The sequence below is a fragment of the Chiroxiphia lanceolata genome, chromosome 1, assembly GCF_009829145.1.
Source record: "Chiroxiphia lanceolata isolate bChiLan1 chromosome 1, bChiLan1.pri, whole genome shotgun sequence".
NCBI lineage: Eukaryota > Metazoa > Chordata > Aves > Passeriformes > Pipridae > Chiroxiphia > Chiroxiphia lanceolata.
In genome coordinates this window covers 17,322,544-17,335,328 of record NC_045637.1, presented here as the reverse complement: position 1 = coordinate 17,335,328, position 12,785 = coordinate 17,322,544, and the positions used below count along the sequence as shown (strand labels likewise).

The 12,785-nt window shown below is 35.2% G+C and overlaps 1 protein-coding gene across 1 annotated transcript in view; it reads right to left on the bottom strand.

Moving 5' to 3' along the window:
• Positions 1-211: 211 nt before the first annotated feature.
• The window catches only part of CSMD3 (CUB and Sushi multiple domains 3), a 605,915-nt gene continuing 593,341 nt past the window's right edge, over positions 212-12,785 (bottom strand). The window contains 5 exon segments of the mRNA XM_032696902.1: positions 212-2,356; positions 3,742-3,877; positions 4,934-5,021; positions 6,949-7,061; positions 12,453-12,611. Coding sequence (XP_032552793.1) covers positions 2,197-2,356; positions 3,742-3,877; positions 4,934-5,021; positions 6,949-7,061; positions 12,453-12,611 — 656 coding nt within the window. The 3' untranslated portion in view covers positions 212-2,196.

Genomic DNA, 12,785 nt, shown 5'->3' with positions numbered 1-12,785 from the left:
AAAAAAATAGTTTTACACATTATGCTTATCAGTTGTTTTTGAAAGTAATCTAAATCTTGTAGTTTCACCTAAAATTCACAGAAAGATTCAGGAAAAATAACATGATTTTAGAAACCCAAAAGAATACCAAATTTGAATTCTTAGTTTGGTTGTTTTCTCATCTTCACAACTGAAATAATTTTAAAGCTCATCTTCCAAAGAAGAAACACAGTTTAAAAAAGCAATTGTCCATTTTTATTTTGTTTACATTGCACTGAAAATTTACATCATACTTTTACAAATCCTTTTTCATAAAAATATACTTCTTTACAAAAGTGTATGCATTAATATAAGAGGAGTAGCCAGTTGCAGAAGAAACATTTTAAACGATCTCAAATGTATTAACCTTAACATTAATGAATGAATCATAGTTATTGCAGTCATTTGAATAAACGAGAATAAATAACAACCAATGGTATAAAATATAAAACAGCATCCTTTTAGTAGAATACAGTTTGACAGAGTTGTATGAATATTCAAAACAAAGTGTTGTAAAATGGTTTATAAGAAATTCATCAAACATTATAGAAATCCAAGCAGCAATCCTGGGTACAATGATTTTTGGTAGGCACTCTCTATTACGGTAATAAAAAGTTTAGATTTTCACAGAATCATTAATGTCTGAAAGGGACAATAACAGATAATTCACACTGGCTAACACACAGCATTTGTGAGTCATGCTATGAATGGAAGACAATGACCTACATCAAATAAATTACTGGGTTCCCACTGAATAATTCTGATATGAAATAACTGTAAAACTAAAAAATGCATTTCCTTAGAAGTGATTCTGGAACGTCTAAAACTTGTATCTGAGGGCTGTGGAATCTGAATTGTCCCTAAAATGAATGGATTGTCCCTAACAAAATCATGGCTTTATATATATATATATATATCAATTTTTTTTCATTGCACTATGGTAATATATTTAATTTTAAATGAGCTGTAAGGATTTTTTTCCCTAAAGTACGGAATATATAGACAAAATAGATGTGAAAACACAGTATTTTCAAATTATAACTTCCTTTTGCCCTGTAGATCTGATCCAAAGTTCATTGAAGTCTCTTAGAATCCATCAGCTTCAATGGGATTTTATCATGCTTTGTGCATGCATTTTGTTAAAATGCTGAAGGAATAAACTGGTGTGATATGGCCTAGTTTTAACTAACACGGATTGAAAGATGGACTCTTAAATTTTTGATATATGGATTTCATTACTAATGTTACTGTAAACTGCATTTTTTAATAGGAAATATCATTAAATTATGTTTTCATTTTTGAAAAAATGTAAGATGGTCACTCTTGAATGTTCTTCAACATTACCAAACGTAGTCACATACAAAGCTCAGTTCGTATTAGCTTCTTCATTGTAAAATTTGTCCAGATGTATGATTGAAAAAAGAAATATATAAACATTAACATTTGTGGGTATTGTTAATGGAAACACAGAAAATAGGTTTGACTTGGAACATGAAAATGAAGCAAGTTGTGAAGCAGGGAAGGAAATTCATTAAATAAGAATATGGATTCAATTTTTTTTTTCTGTGGCATGAAAAGAGAAAGTTATAGTTGCTGATTTCTAAATACTACATCCTGGACTTAAAAACTTAACTGTACTGAGAAAAATAAAATACTAAACAGGCTGAAAAAGGAAAAGAGGTACCAACTCATGAGAAAGGTGTAGCATATGACTGTTAAAGAGAAATCAGTGACCTATTGTCTCCTGTAAGTATAGCTCTTATTTTCTACCTATATCTTTTTTTTTTTTTAACCCAGTCCCTCTATTATAGTTTTTATAAAGCACAGAATACTGATAGTGGATGCTCCTCCAATATATGCAAATACGTTTTATGTTTTAGAATAACCTCCTTTTTTAAAAAAGCAAATAAACTGTGAGTAGCACTCATGGAGTGCAGCAATTTTTTTTAACACTCTCCATGGCATACATGAAGAATTCTGATCCAGTTTATGAAAAACAAAATGAAAACAAAATAACTGCAACGCATACTTGCCTATCATCCTCAGGAAAAGGTGACCCACTACATCCTGAAAAGTGTGCTTTAACTTTTTTAATTTCTTTTTTTTTTCAATCAGTGAACTGTGTGTGCACTGTGTTGTGTGTCAATTCCCAGACTTTGAAGACAAATCATTACCACATTATACCATTGTGCAAACAGTGTTCAAGTTGGGGTCAAATCGTACCGCTTTCCCTTCCACTGACTTTGCATTTGTGTCATACATGGGGTTTTCAAAAGCAGCTTGTCCATTATTATTTTCATGTACAGAGCATCCTGTATACTGTGTTTTAGGTGCAGTCCTGTAGAAGAAAAACAGAGCATTTGTAACTGCAGTTTTTCTCACTGACTTAATGAAGTTTAAGAATCAGAACAGAATTTAGCTCCCAGTTCCAGTTATAGGAGATAAATATAACATCTTGGGGCTATTTTTACAATATCTATGCTAAGAATTAGTACTGTCTTTATTAAATTTAAGGGATTTATGATTCATTGAAAATGGTGTTCACCTAGAAACTTAGTTAACAACCTTAGAAGAGGTTATCCATTGTTATTAGATCCATTATCCAAGCTGTTATCCATTACAATTGGACGATCAGATGATAAATAGCAAAGAGTACAATAAAATCTTGTAAAGACACAACAATTCCCCCATCCAGATGACTGAGGTTTTCTTTCGCATTTGGAGACTTGACAAGTTTACCAAGAAATATAGCTGAAACATTTTCTTTTTCACTAAATAACTCAAAATACCAGAGTTCAAACTCTTAAAACCTTTTCATCCATATTGTTATACAAAATGCAAACTATATTGTAAATCATCAGTATAAAGTGCAAAGATCAGTGCTTACAGCATACAGGTAATAACAAATACATAAAAAATTACATGGGCAATTTTTCATATTCTGAAGCAGTTGAAAACGAGTAGTGCTGTTTAAAAATCATGGTACGTGTTTTAAAATACCGTTATCCTGTAGAGTATATTACTAGTATTATTGTCAGATTATCAGACGTAAATTAACATTTTGGCAGTTAATATGCAATGAATTGTCGTTAAAGCAGTTAAATTTTCTTCAGTTATCTAATCCTTTAAAGCTATGGGAAAAGGTTACTTGACACTGCATCCAAAGAATTAATACTGGTCTCGATAACATGAAGAAAATTGTTGAACTCAGAGTATGAAACTGAAAAGACTGGTGGCTGTTTAACATAATTGCATATGAACTAATAATTTCAGATATAGAAACAGTTCCACAATGAAACCTCTCAATGACATACTTGCATATACTTGTATGCCAATAAAAAGAGTAAGTATTAAAATAAACTACTCAGAATATGATTCAGTTCTGTCACACGAAGAAAAATAGGCAATTCATTGTAAATACACATAAAGTCTACAAATTATATTATTCACCATATGCCAATAATTTATAACATCTATTTTATTATAATGAAGGAAGAAATTTATAAAATTTTAAATAGGTAGGAATGAAAGTATAGCGCAGTACAATAAACTTGTCCCTTAATCATTACACTAGACCTTAACGGAGGTAGGAAGAAGGTTTCCATATTTTGCAAACACTTTGTGGTTTTACAGAAAACCTTATTCACTTGCAAAGATTGAAGGCAATAAAATCACCAACAGATAGAGTATTAGAGGAATTTTGTATATATAATTAGTACTTACCTTTGTTTATAAAGATAAAAGCCAAAACCAGCAAATATAAGGGCAAAGAAAGGCACAAGGATAGCAATGGCCACTGAACTACTATTTGTACCGTGTGGTTGATTAGAAGAACTTGAACCCTCAGACATGTTGAGACCTAAAAAAAAAATAAGAAAAAACAAGTAATATCATATATGTGTCTGTTATCTCCAGCACATACTACTCCATAATCTTCAGAATTCAATAACGCCTTGTTATTGGGTCATCAAAATGTGTTCAGCTGCATAGATACAGCTGTATGCTGAGACCATCTGGAAAGTATATATATATATATATATATATATCATATTCTGATTAATAAGTAGATGCAATATGTTGGGAGAACAATACATATGCTCTGGTATAGTAAATATCTTACAGCATAATTCTGCATGGGATTTAAGTTTTGGATGTTATTAACACACATTAATGTACTGTGTTACAAAAAGTCAAATTGATAATAACACATATGTTATATTGATTATATTGTTGATTATATTTCCATATTTCAGTAATTAATAAATACTACATGTATAAAAACCAAGCATAATGTCAATGAAACGGTCAATCATCTGAAGAGGCAAACTGAAAATTCATTATTTCCTTAGGCATTGTATTGATACACAGAGTGAAAGAGGTAGGAACAACTGTGAAGAGCTAAAGCCAGATATTGATGAAAAAATAGGAATATGACCTTCTGCATGGTTGAGGAATACATTATCTACATTATATACACAGACAAGTTATACAACTTTTAAATGTGAGGAAAGCAATAACAATGCATCTTCAAAGTTAATTTTTAAGCTTTTAACTGGACCTTTTAAGAATGGCATCCATCGTAACATCTTGCTTTCTTTATTTTACAAGGCAATATATAGAAATTTAAAAAAAAAAGCCCAAATAACAACAAAAAAACCCCAACCAACCAAACAAAAAAACCAACAACCATGGATGTTTTGAGGAAAATTGTGTGGGAACAGCATTCAAAACGTTTTGTTTCAGAGAAGCTATTTTTGTCTCTGTGTGCATGAAATAGTGAAGTGGTAAACATGCTAAACAAAATCTGTTCAAAGATTGTAAATCTCTCTATAGCTGTATTAACTACAGTGTCAATACTGATAACATACAGAATACAAAACAACGAACTGGCAAAGAATTAGAATTTGCTGAATACCTAATCTTTGAAGTCCAAATTGGCCATAATCTTTACCCTGGATGAATCCTTGAAAAACATATGTTGCTCCATCAGGTTCAGCAGAAACCTGTAAACAAAAAGTACTCTGAATTAAATTTGGAAAAGTTTTTTGCAAGTTACAAGCATCTGTTTGAAAGGGAGTTATTCTATTCTATATCCTAATATGCTTGACTTATAGCTGTTACTCCCCATTATAAACACCCTCTTTTTCTAGAAAATCTCTATAAAAAGCTCAAATAAAAAGGCATACCTCAGATATGGTGGCTTATAGTCACATATGATACCTTATACGATACCTTATACCTCATACCCTTAACTGTATTTTTTTAAAAAACAGTAAAACATAAAGTTTCTGGGAGTTCAGATGTCAGTATTTCTAAGATCTTATATACGTCATAATTTTCTGTTTTGTTTAGGAGGTAGATGGAAAAATTTATATTGCATATAATCCTAAGGATGCAAGTATTGAGGTTTTAATAACTACTTTTAAACTAAATAAAAAAGACCTCACATTAATTGACAGTTTATTTGATCTTTTTCAGTGCTTATCCCAATAATTACTGAATTATGCAGCTGTGAACCAGAAGAATATTGAATAAGGCTTTGGTACAAGGGCAAAATAATATAAACTAAAATACTTGTGGGAGGGAGGAGATGATTGTGATCCTATGATTATCTCTCTTAATTAGAGTAAGTACAGTCTAAAGTAATGCACTGTATACAAACTGACAGATACTTGCTTCTAAGGATAGTTATTAGGTTTAAATTCAGTGGTTCCTAGGCAGGTCCCTTCAACTTTTTCCCTTGTTTCCCTTTCTCAAGACACAGTATGCCTTCAGCAGTGACCTGAAGCTATGTTTTCACTGAAGAAAGAGCGCCTTTCTCAAGTGAATTTCTTACTTTGGAGTAAAGCAGCCTTTTTAAGCTATTGTAAGATTAAAAAAAAAAAAAAAAAAGTCTGTTTTTGTATATTCAGAAGTCTGAAAGCAATTTCCTTGCTCTTGCCATATTTTTGTCACCTCAGGAGCATGCTCATGAAGCCTAAAGTTTGTTCAAGCCAAGAAAGTTAAGCCTTTTTACCAGTACATTTATTGCTTGGTCAATTTAGGGTTTGTTTGTGCTTTGGTTTTGATTTTGCACCTTTTTTAAAACGAATATTGAAGCAGTGCCACAATTTGTGAGTACACTTCAGTATACACCTGTTCTCTTTGTTTGGTATAGGTACCCATATTGGTGTCACTGTAGTGTTTTACCAGGAAGTAAAACACAAGGAAAAAGACAAATTCCTTGAAAAATTAGATGGTGTAGTAAGGATGTATGAGTGTTTATAATAATCTAAACTATGTTAGGCCCTTTCTTTTCTGAAAGATCTACTTTTTTCTTTATCTTTTCTTTGAAAGCATTTCCTGTTCATGATTTAAACACATCCCAGCCACGTGGGCTGTTGTTTCTTCTATTTACCCCTCTCCTTCACCTCTCCTCCTCTCAGTTATATGCTCTCTTCTCTCTTTTAAAGAATAAGCTTAGACCTAGAATCTCCAAGAGGCCTAATGCTTAATTGGAGTAATCTATTTTTTTTCCCTGTATATGTAACCATTCATGTTTTTAATGGTATTCCTGAAAATATCACCAAAAAGTAAAACATGATTGCTAGCATAATGATAAAAATTGTTATTTTATTAATATAACAATAAATTGATATTATAAGTATGATGAAACTTGTAGATATATTAGAATAAAATGAAAAGAAACCTACAAGCAATACTTCTGTACTAGCACACTTTATAATTTTGTCTACACTGCATGACTGTTCCCATATTTTCCCTCAGACTGGTTTCCTATATCTTACAACAAAATTTTCATTTAATTTAATGCATCAGCCTTGCTAACAAGATTCTATTTGATATGTCTCAGGATTTTTGGGTGTAAAACACCATCATGATTTCAAACAAAGAAAAAAAGTTATCTCTCTTTTATAACCCAAATATACTCACAAAACCATCCATAGCCCATTTTTCCTCTTTCAACTTGCTTGCAGATGTATGGGAGGGTGCTTTAATGAGATATATGTGGAGCATTAGCCGAGCTTCCTGGCTTTTATACACTCCTGTAGAATATAGTTTTAAAAATTCATATTTGTGTTGAGTAGAAAAATAATTTCATCTTTAAGAAGAAACATTTAATCTCTTTTCATAAAAAGGGAAAGCAGGAAGAATAGGTGCCAATTGTTACCATTATTAGTTTAGCAAGATGCATTCTTTCTTGAAATTATTTGAATAATAATACGGTTTCAATAGAAACCATTTTTTAGCTTAGCCTGTAGAAAGGACAGAAGGGAAATTCTTTACACACAACTGTTACTTAACAGTTATGGTAACAAGTCTTAGACAGAACAAACATTGACAGTAATCTGATTTGAGATGGAAAAGACTTCTGAGTCAGACAGAGTGTATTTAAACCTCACATCCCCACTTTCCATATATATAATTTAATCATCACATAACGAATGTGATAATAGGAACATCCACACACAAATTCTTTTCCAAAAGCTGGAGCTAAACTTAAAAAATTCTAAATTTGAAAATATTTAGAAAAAATTAAATTTTCTTCAACAGTCAGTACTACACAGTTTCTCCCAGACAATGAGAAGACTTATATGCAACCTCATTTACTTCATAGGCATAATTAACTGTCTCATTGTTGTTCCTGTAGAATAAATATTTAGAACATAAATATCCTTATTTCCTTATTTGGAAATTAAAATAAAATGCTACAGTACGGTTAGTGATTTAATCTTACTTTACAAAGACAGTAGTGAATAGTGAAAATACAGTTATGATTTTTTCCCCCACATTTTTAAACTTTGTTATGAATTAATGGTTTAAAACTTCAGATTTTAAATAGATCTCTCTAGTATATTCATTTTCTTTCTAGAAGACCACCAAAGCTGCTGTTCATTTCATACAAAGTCCCCTATTTGTAGAATCACACAAGGTTATACTGCACTTTACATGAGAGAGAGCTAATGATAATTAAAATTATAACAGAAACAAAACTAAAACCAAAACCAAACAAGAGAAAAAACATTAACAAAAACAAACCCCAAGAATTAATACTAATTATACATAGAAAATTTCATCAAACCTAACTTAAAACTCACAGAACAGACTTCATACTGTAAATTAATTTGATTTAAACACTGGCTTTTATGCATCATATTTTTGGGGTTTTAGTTTATACTGACTAACAGATTCTCAAATCTTCGTTCGTGAAGCCTAGCCATGATGATGACTAACAGATGTGGATGGCATCAGGCTGATGGGCTTGATCACTTAGTTTGTGTGGCAAGGTTTTGGTAGCAGTGGTTGTACAGAGGCAACTTCTGTGAGAACTTGCTAGAATCTTTCCCTTTGTCTGGCAGAGCCAATGCCAGCTGACTCCAGGACAGACCCACCACTGGCCATCGCTAAGCTCATCAAAAATGGTGGTAGCCACTCTGGGATAACAGATTTAAGATGGGGGGAAATATACTGTGAAACTGCAGCCGGAAAGATGAGTGAGAATATGTGAGAGAAACAGCCCTCCATACACCGAGGTTAGTGAGGAAGGAGGGGAGGAAGTGCTCCACATGCCAGAGCAAAGATCCTCCTATATACCATGATGTGGCAGCTCTGCTCGAGCAGCCCATGGAGATGCAGAATAGAGTAGAGGTCCACCTGCAGTCTGTGGAAGATCCCACACCGGAGCAGATGGATGTGCCTTGAAGAAGGCTGTGACTCCATGGGAAGCCTGTGCTGGAACAAGTTCCTGATAGGACCTGTGGACCCATGTAGGAAGGAGCCCTTGCTGAAACAGAATCACTGGCAAAACTTGTGACCCTGTGGGGAACCCACTGGAGCAGCCTCTTCCTGAAGAACCGCACCTCATGGAAAGCATATGTTGACAAGGGTCCACACTGGAGCAGTTTGTGAAGAACTCCAGCCTGTGGAAATGCTCCATGTTGCAGAAGTTTGTGGAGGACTGTATGTATCCTGGGGGTGGGATCCCACACTGGAGCAGGAAAAAAGAGTGAGGAGGAAGGAGCAGCAGAGTCAACATGTGATGAACTGACCACAACTCACGTTCCCCATTTTCCTGTGCTGCTGGGAGGGGAGAAGATAGAGAACTCAGGAGTAAAATTGAGCCTAGGAAGAAGGAAGGGGTGTGGGGAAGGTGTTTTAAGATTTGTTTTTATTTCTTATCATCCTACCTTTGTTTGATTGGCAATAAATTAAATTAATTGCCATGAATTGAGTCTGTTTTGTCCATGATGGCAATCACAATTGATCTCTCACTGTCCTTATCTCAACCCACTATCCTTTTGTTATACTTTCTCTCCCCTGTCCAACTGAGGAATGGGAGTGATAGAGAAGTTTATTGAGCACCTGGCACCCATCCAAGGTCAATCCACCACATTGTCCAGTGGAAAAAAAAAATAACTAAGGCTGCACAACACCACTAGCTAACACTGTAGTGGAAGGAAGAAAATGTCCAGATACTTCACGTTCTTTGCATCTACAGGTAGAGAAGGAAGAAATGCTGCCATAACCAAATAGCTTAATATTGGACCCCAGTGCTGCAAAGAGATGACACAGTAGACAGCACAATTTTCAGACTAATAGAGTTTTGTATCTGTAGTCAGTTGAAAATGGTGAGTGAGTTTAATGTGTGTATGTAGAGTGAAAAAGGGTATTTGTAATCACCTTTGTGTGCAGTTGAAGGAACCTTTTATTTGGAGGAGGTGGTTTTTGGGTGAGAACACAACATTTCACTTTTCTAATTCTAAAAATACAAAATACTACATCTGCTGCTCTTAATTCCCTCACAGAAATTACGTGGCTGAAACTAAAGAGACATCATACAACAGCAAAAAAATCACACACAGTAAAGGTAAACATTATTATTAATCAGAAAACATTCAGTCCATCTACAGCCTCTGAAGTATGACTCTTATAAGGACACCTACAAAGTACCTTCAACAGACAAATCCAGGGATAAAAATTCACCGTTCTACTTGATATTAGAAAATCAGACCTCAACAGAAACAGAGATTCTTTGGCCCATTACATCCTTCCTGTAGATCACCCCTCTCAGAAACCTATGGGTTGAACTTTCCTCCCATTTTTTTTTTCCAACAGGGTGGTGATGTTTTTTCACTTCTGTCCTTGCTAACACCAAAGAGTGGCAAGAAACTACTTCAGATAAAGGAGTCCTAGAGTGATGAGGAAGATTAAAAACAGCAGTGTCCAGCCTATACATAAATGAAATTTTTAGGCTTTTTCCAACCTTGCAAACAATGTGGTAGACAGAGGATGAAATTTCAAGAAACTAAGTTTTGAGTGATAATATTGATTTCAGGTCTTTCTTTTATGCCAATTCACCCCCTTGTGTAATAGCCTGCCATTCCTGTGGTGTGACAGACCCATTTTCTGTGTGCTTGAAATGTTTCAATCAAGGGACTGACAGATTCGGAAAAAAACCCCCAACAACAACAAAAAAACCCCCACAACGACAACAAAAAAAAAACCCCAAACTTTAAATCCAAACATTTCTAGTATCTTTTCAGCCATATCTGTAGTTTCTGCTGATGGTTTACAGCACAGAGAACTGTGTCTACTGTGCCAACATAACCATGACAACAGTGCTGTGGATGGCAGAGACTGTGGAATATCACAAAGCAATATTGCATTCAAGGACTTCTTCTGCAGCCACAGCATGAAGGCTGTGGGTATGTATCTATGTCTCTGGGTAGCCAGCCTGCTGGAAGTCAGACATGGGGAGCAGACTGATGTCCCCAAGGGGACTTCAAGGGGAAAGGGTCAGTAATCTGCTCCACCACTTAGACACACACAAGTCTTTGGGCCCGGATGGGATTCACCCAAATGCTCCCTAAACCACTTTCAATCATTTACCAGTGGTCCTGGCTAACCTGGGATGTCCCAGTTGACTGCAGGTAGCAAATGTGATGTCTGTCTAAAAGTAGAGCCGGAAGGGGGATCCAGGGAAGTACAGTCCTGTCAGCCTGACCTTAGTGCCACAGAAAGTTACTGAGCAGGTCATCTTGAATGCCATCACATGGCATGTGCAGGACAACCAGCGTATCAGGCCTAGCCACATAGGTTTACCTGGTCTCCTATGATAAGGTGCCTCAGTGGATGAAGGAAAGGCTGTGGATGCTGTCTAATTGGACTTTGGTAAAGCTTTTGATGCCATTTCCCACAGCATTCCTCTGGAGAAACTGACTGTTCATGGGTGGGACAGGTGGACTCGGAGTAAAAGACTTGCTGGACAGATGAGCCCAGAGAGTTGTGTTGATTGAAGTTACATCCAGTTGGTGGTTGGTCACAACTGGTATTCCCCAGGACTCAATACTGGGGCAAGTCCTGTTTAATATCATTATCAACGATCTGGACGAGGGGATCAAGAGCACCCTCAGTCAGTTTCCAGATGACACTAATTTGGGCAGAGGTGTTGATCTACTGGAGGGTAGGAAGGCTCTGAAGAGGGATCTGGACAGGTTGTATCAATTGGCCTACACTTGCGTCCCAGCAACACCAGGCAACACTACAGGCTTATAAGGACCTAGGGGTGCTGGTCAACAGTGGCTGAACGTGAGCCAGCAGTGTGGCCAAGAAGGCCTGGCATCCTAGTTTATATAAAAAATAGTGGGGCCAGCAGAACCAGGGAAGCGATTGACCTCCTGTACTCAGCACTGGTGTGGCTGCACCTCGAATCCTGTGTTCGGTTTTGGGCTCCTACAAGACATACATTGATGTGCTGCAGCATGTCCAGAGAAAGGAGCTGGAGAAGGGTCTAGAGCACAAGTCTTATGAGGATAATGAGGGAATGGTTGTTTAGTTTAGAAAAAAATGGAGAATGAAGGGAGACCATAGCCTGTCTTCAACTACCTGAAAGGAGGTTGGAGGCAAGGTGGGTTTTGGTTGCTTTTCTCAAGTAGCAAGTGGTAGGATGAGAGAAAATGAAAGATAATCTAAAAACTGTCATTTTCTACTTTCTTTCCATGTTCAGTAGGTATCTCTGGCTTTCTAGGTCAACACATATCAATCTCATCATATTGACAATAACTCATTAATAGGCTACAGTAGAGAAATTTTAAAATTAATAATAATAAAATCTCAGAAACAGCAATTTCAGTTTATTTATAATATTGAAGAATTACCATGAGAATTAGGATTATTCTTTTACTCCTTATTGACTATTAACTCCAAATATAATAAAAACTTGGGAAACTAAAACAAAAAAGAAAGGGAGGGAAAGAAAGAAAAGGTGGGAAAATCTCTACCTTTGAAAAGGTACTGAAATAGAATGAAAATTTCTTTGATAAGCTAAGAAAGTTTCCAGAAGATGTTAAAAGTTTAAGTGTTATGCATAAAGTTACAGTGAACCAATGTATATAAAGCACAAAAAAAAAAGGAAATTTCTATTTCTTAGGCCATACCTGATAGCAGCAATTCCATATTGCTGTTTGTAAGTGTTGCATTTACTCTTCCTGAAGTTGCATTGAAACTGGTGACTGTCAAAGTCATGGGCTGTTTCTTGCTTTTGTAATTGTAAGATCCTTTCCATATATAATTTTGGGCAAATACATCATCAGGAACTATAAAGACATAAACATGTTTCAATACAAATTGCAATATTTAGTACTTTCAAAGTCAAATATACAACAAAATGTGTGACAAATATTAGCATTTTCTTTCCTTTGCTCTTTCTGTTTTTAAGGCTAGGAGGCATAATTTCAGCATATAAAGCACAGAAACCTGGCATGAACTTT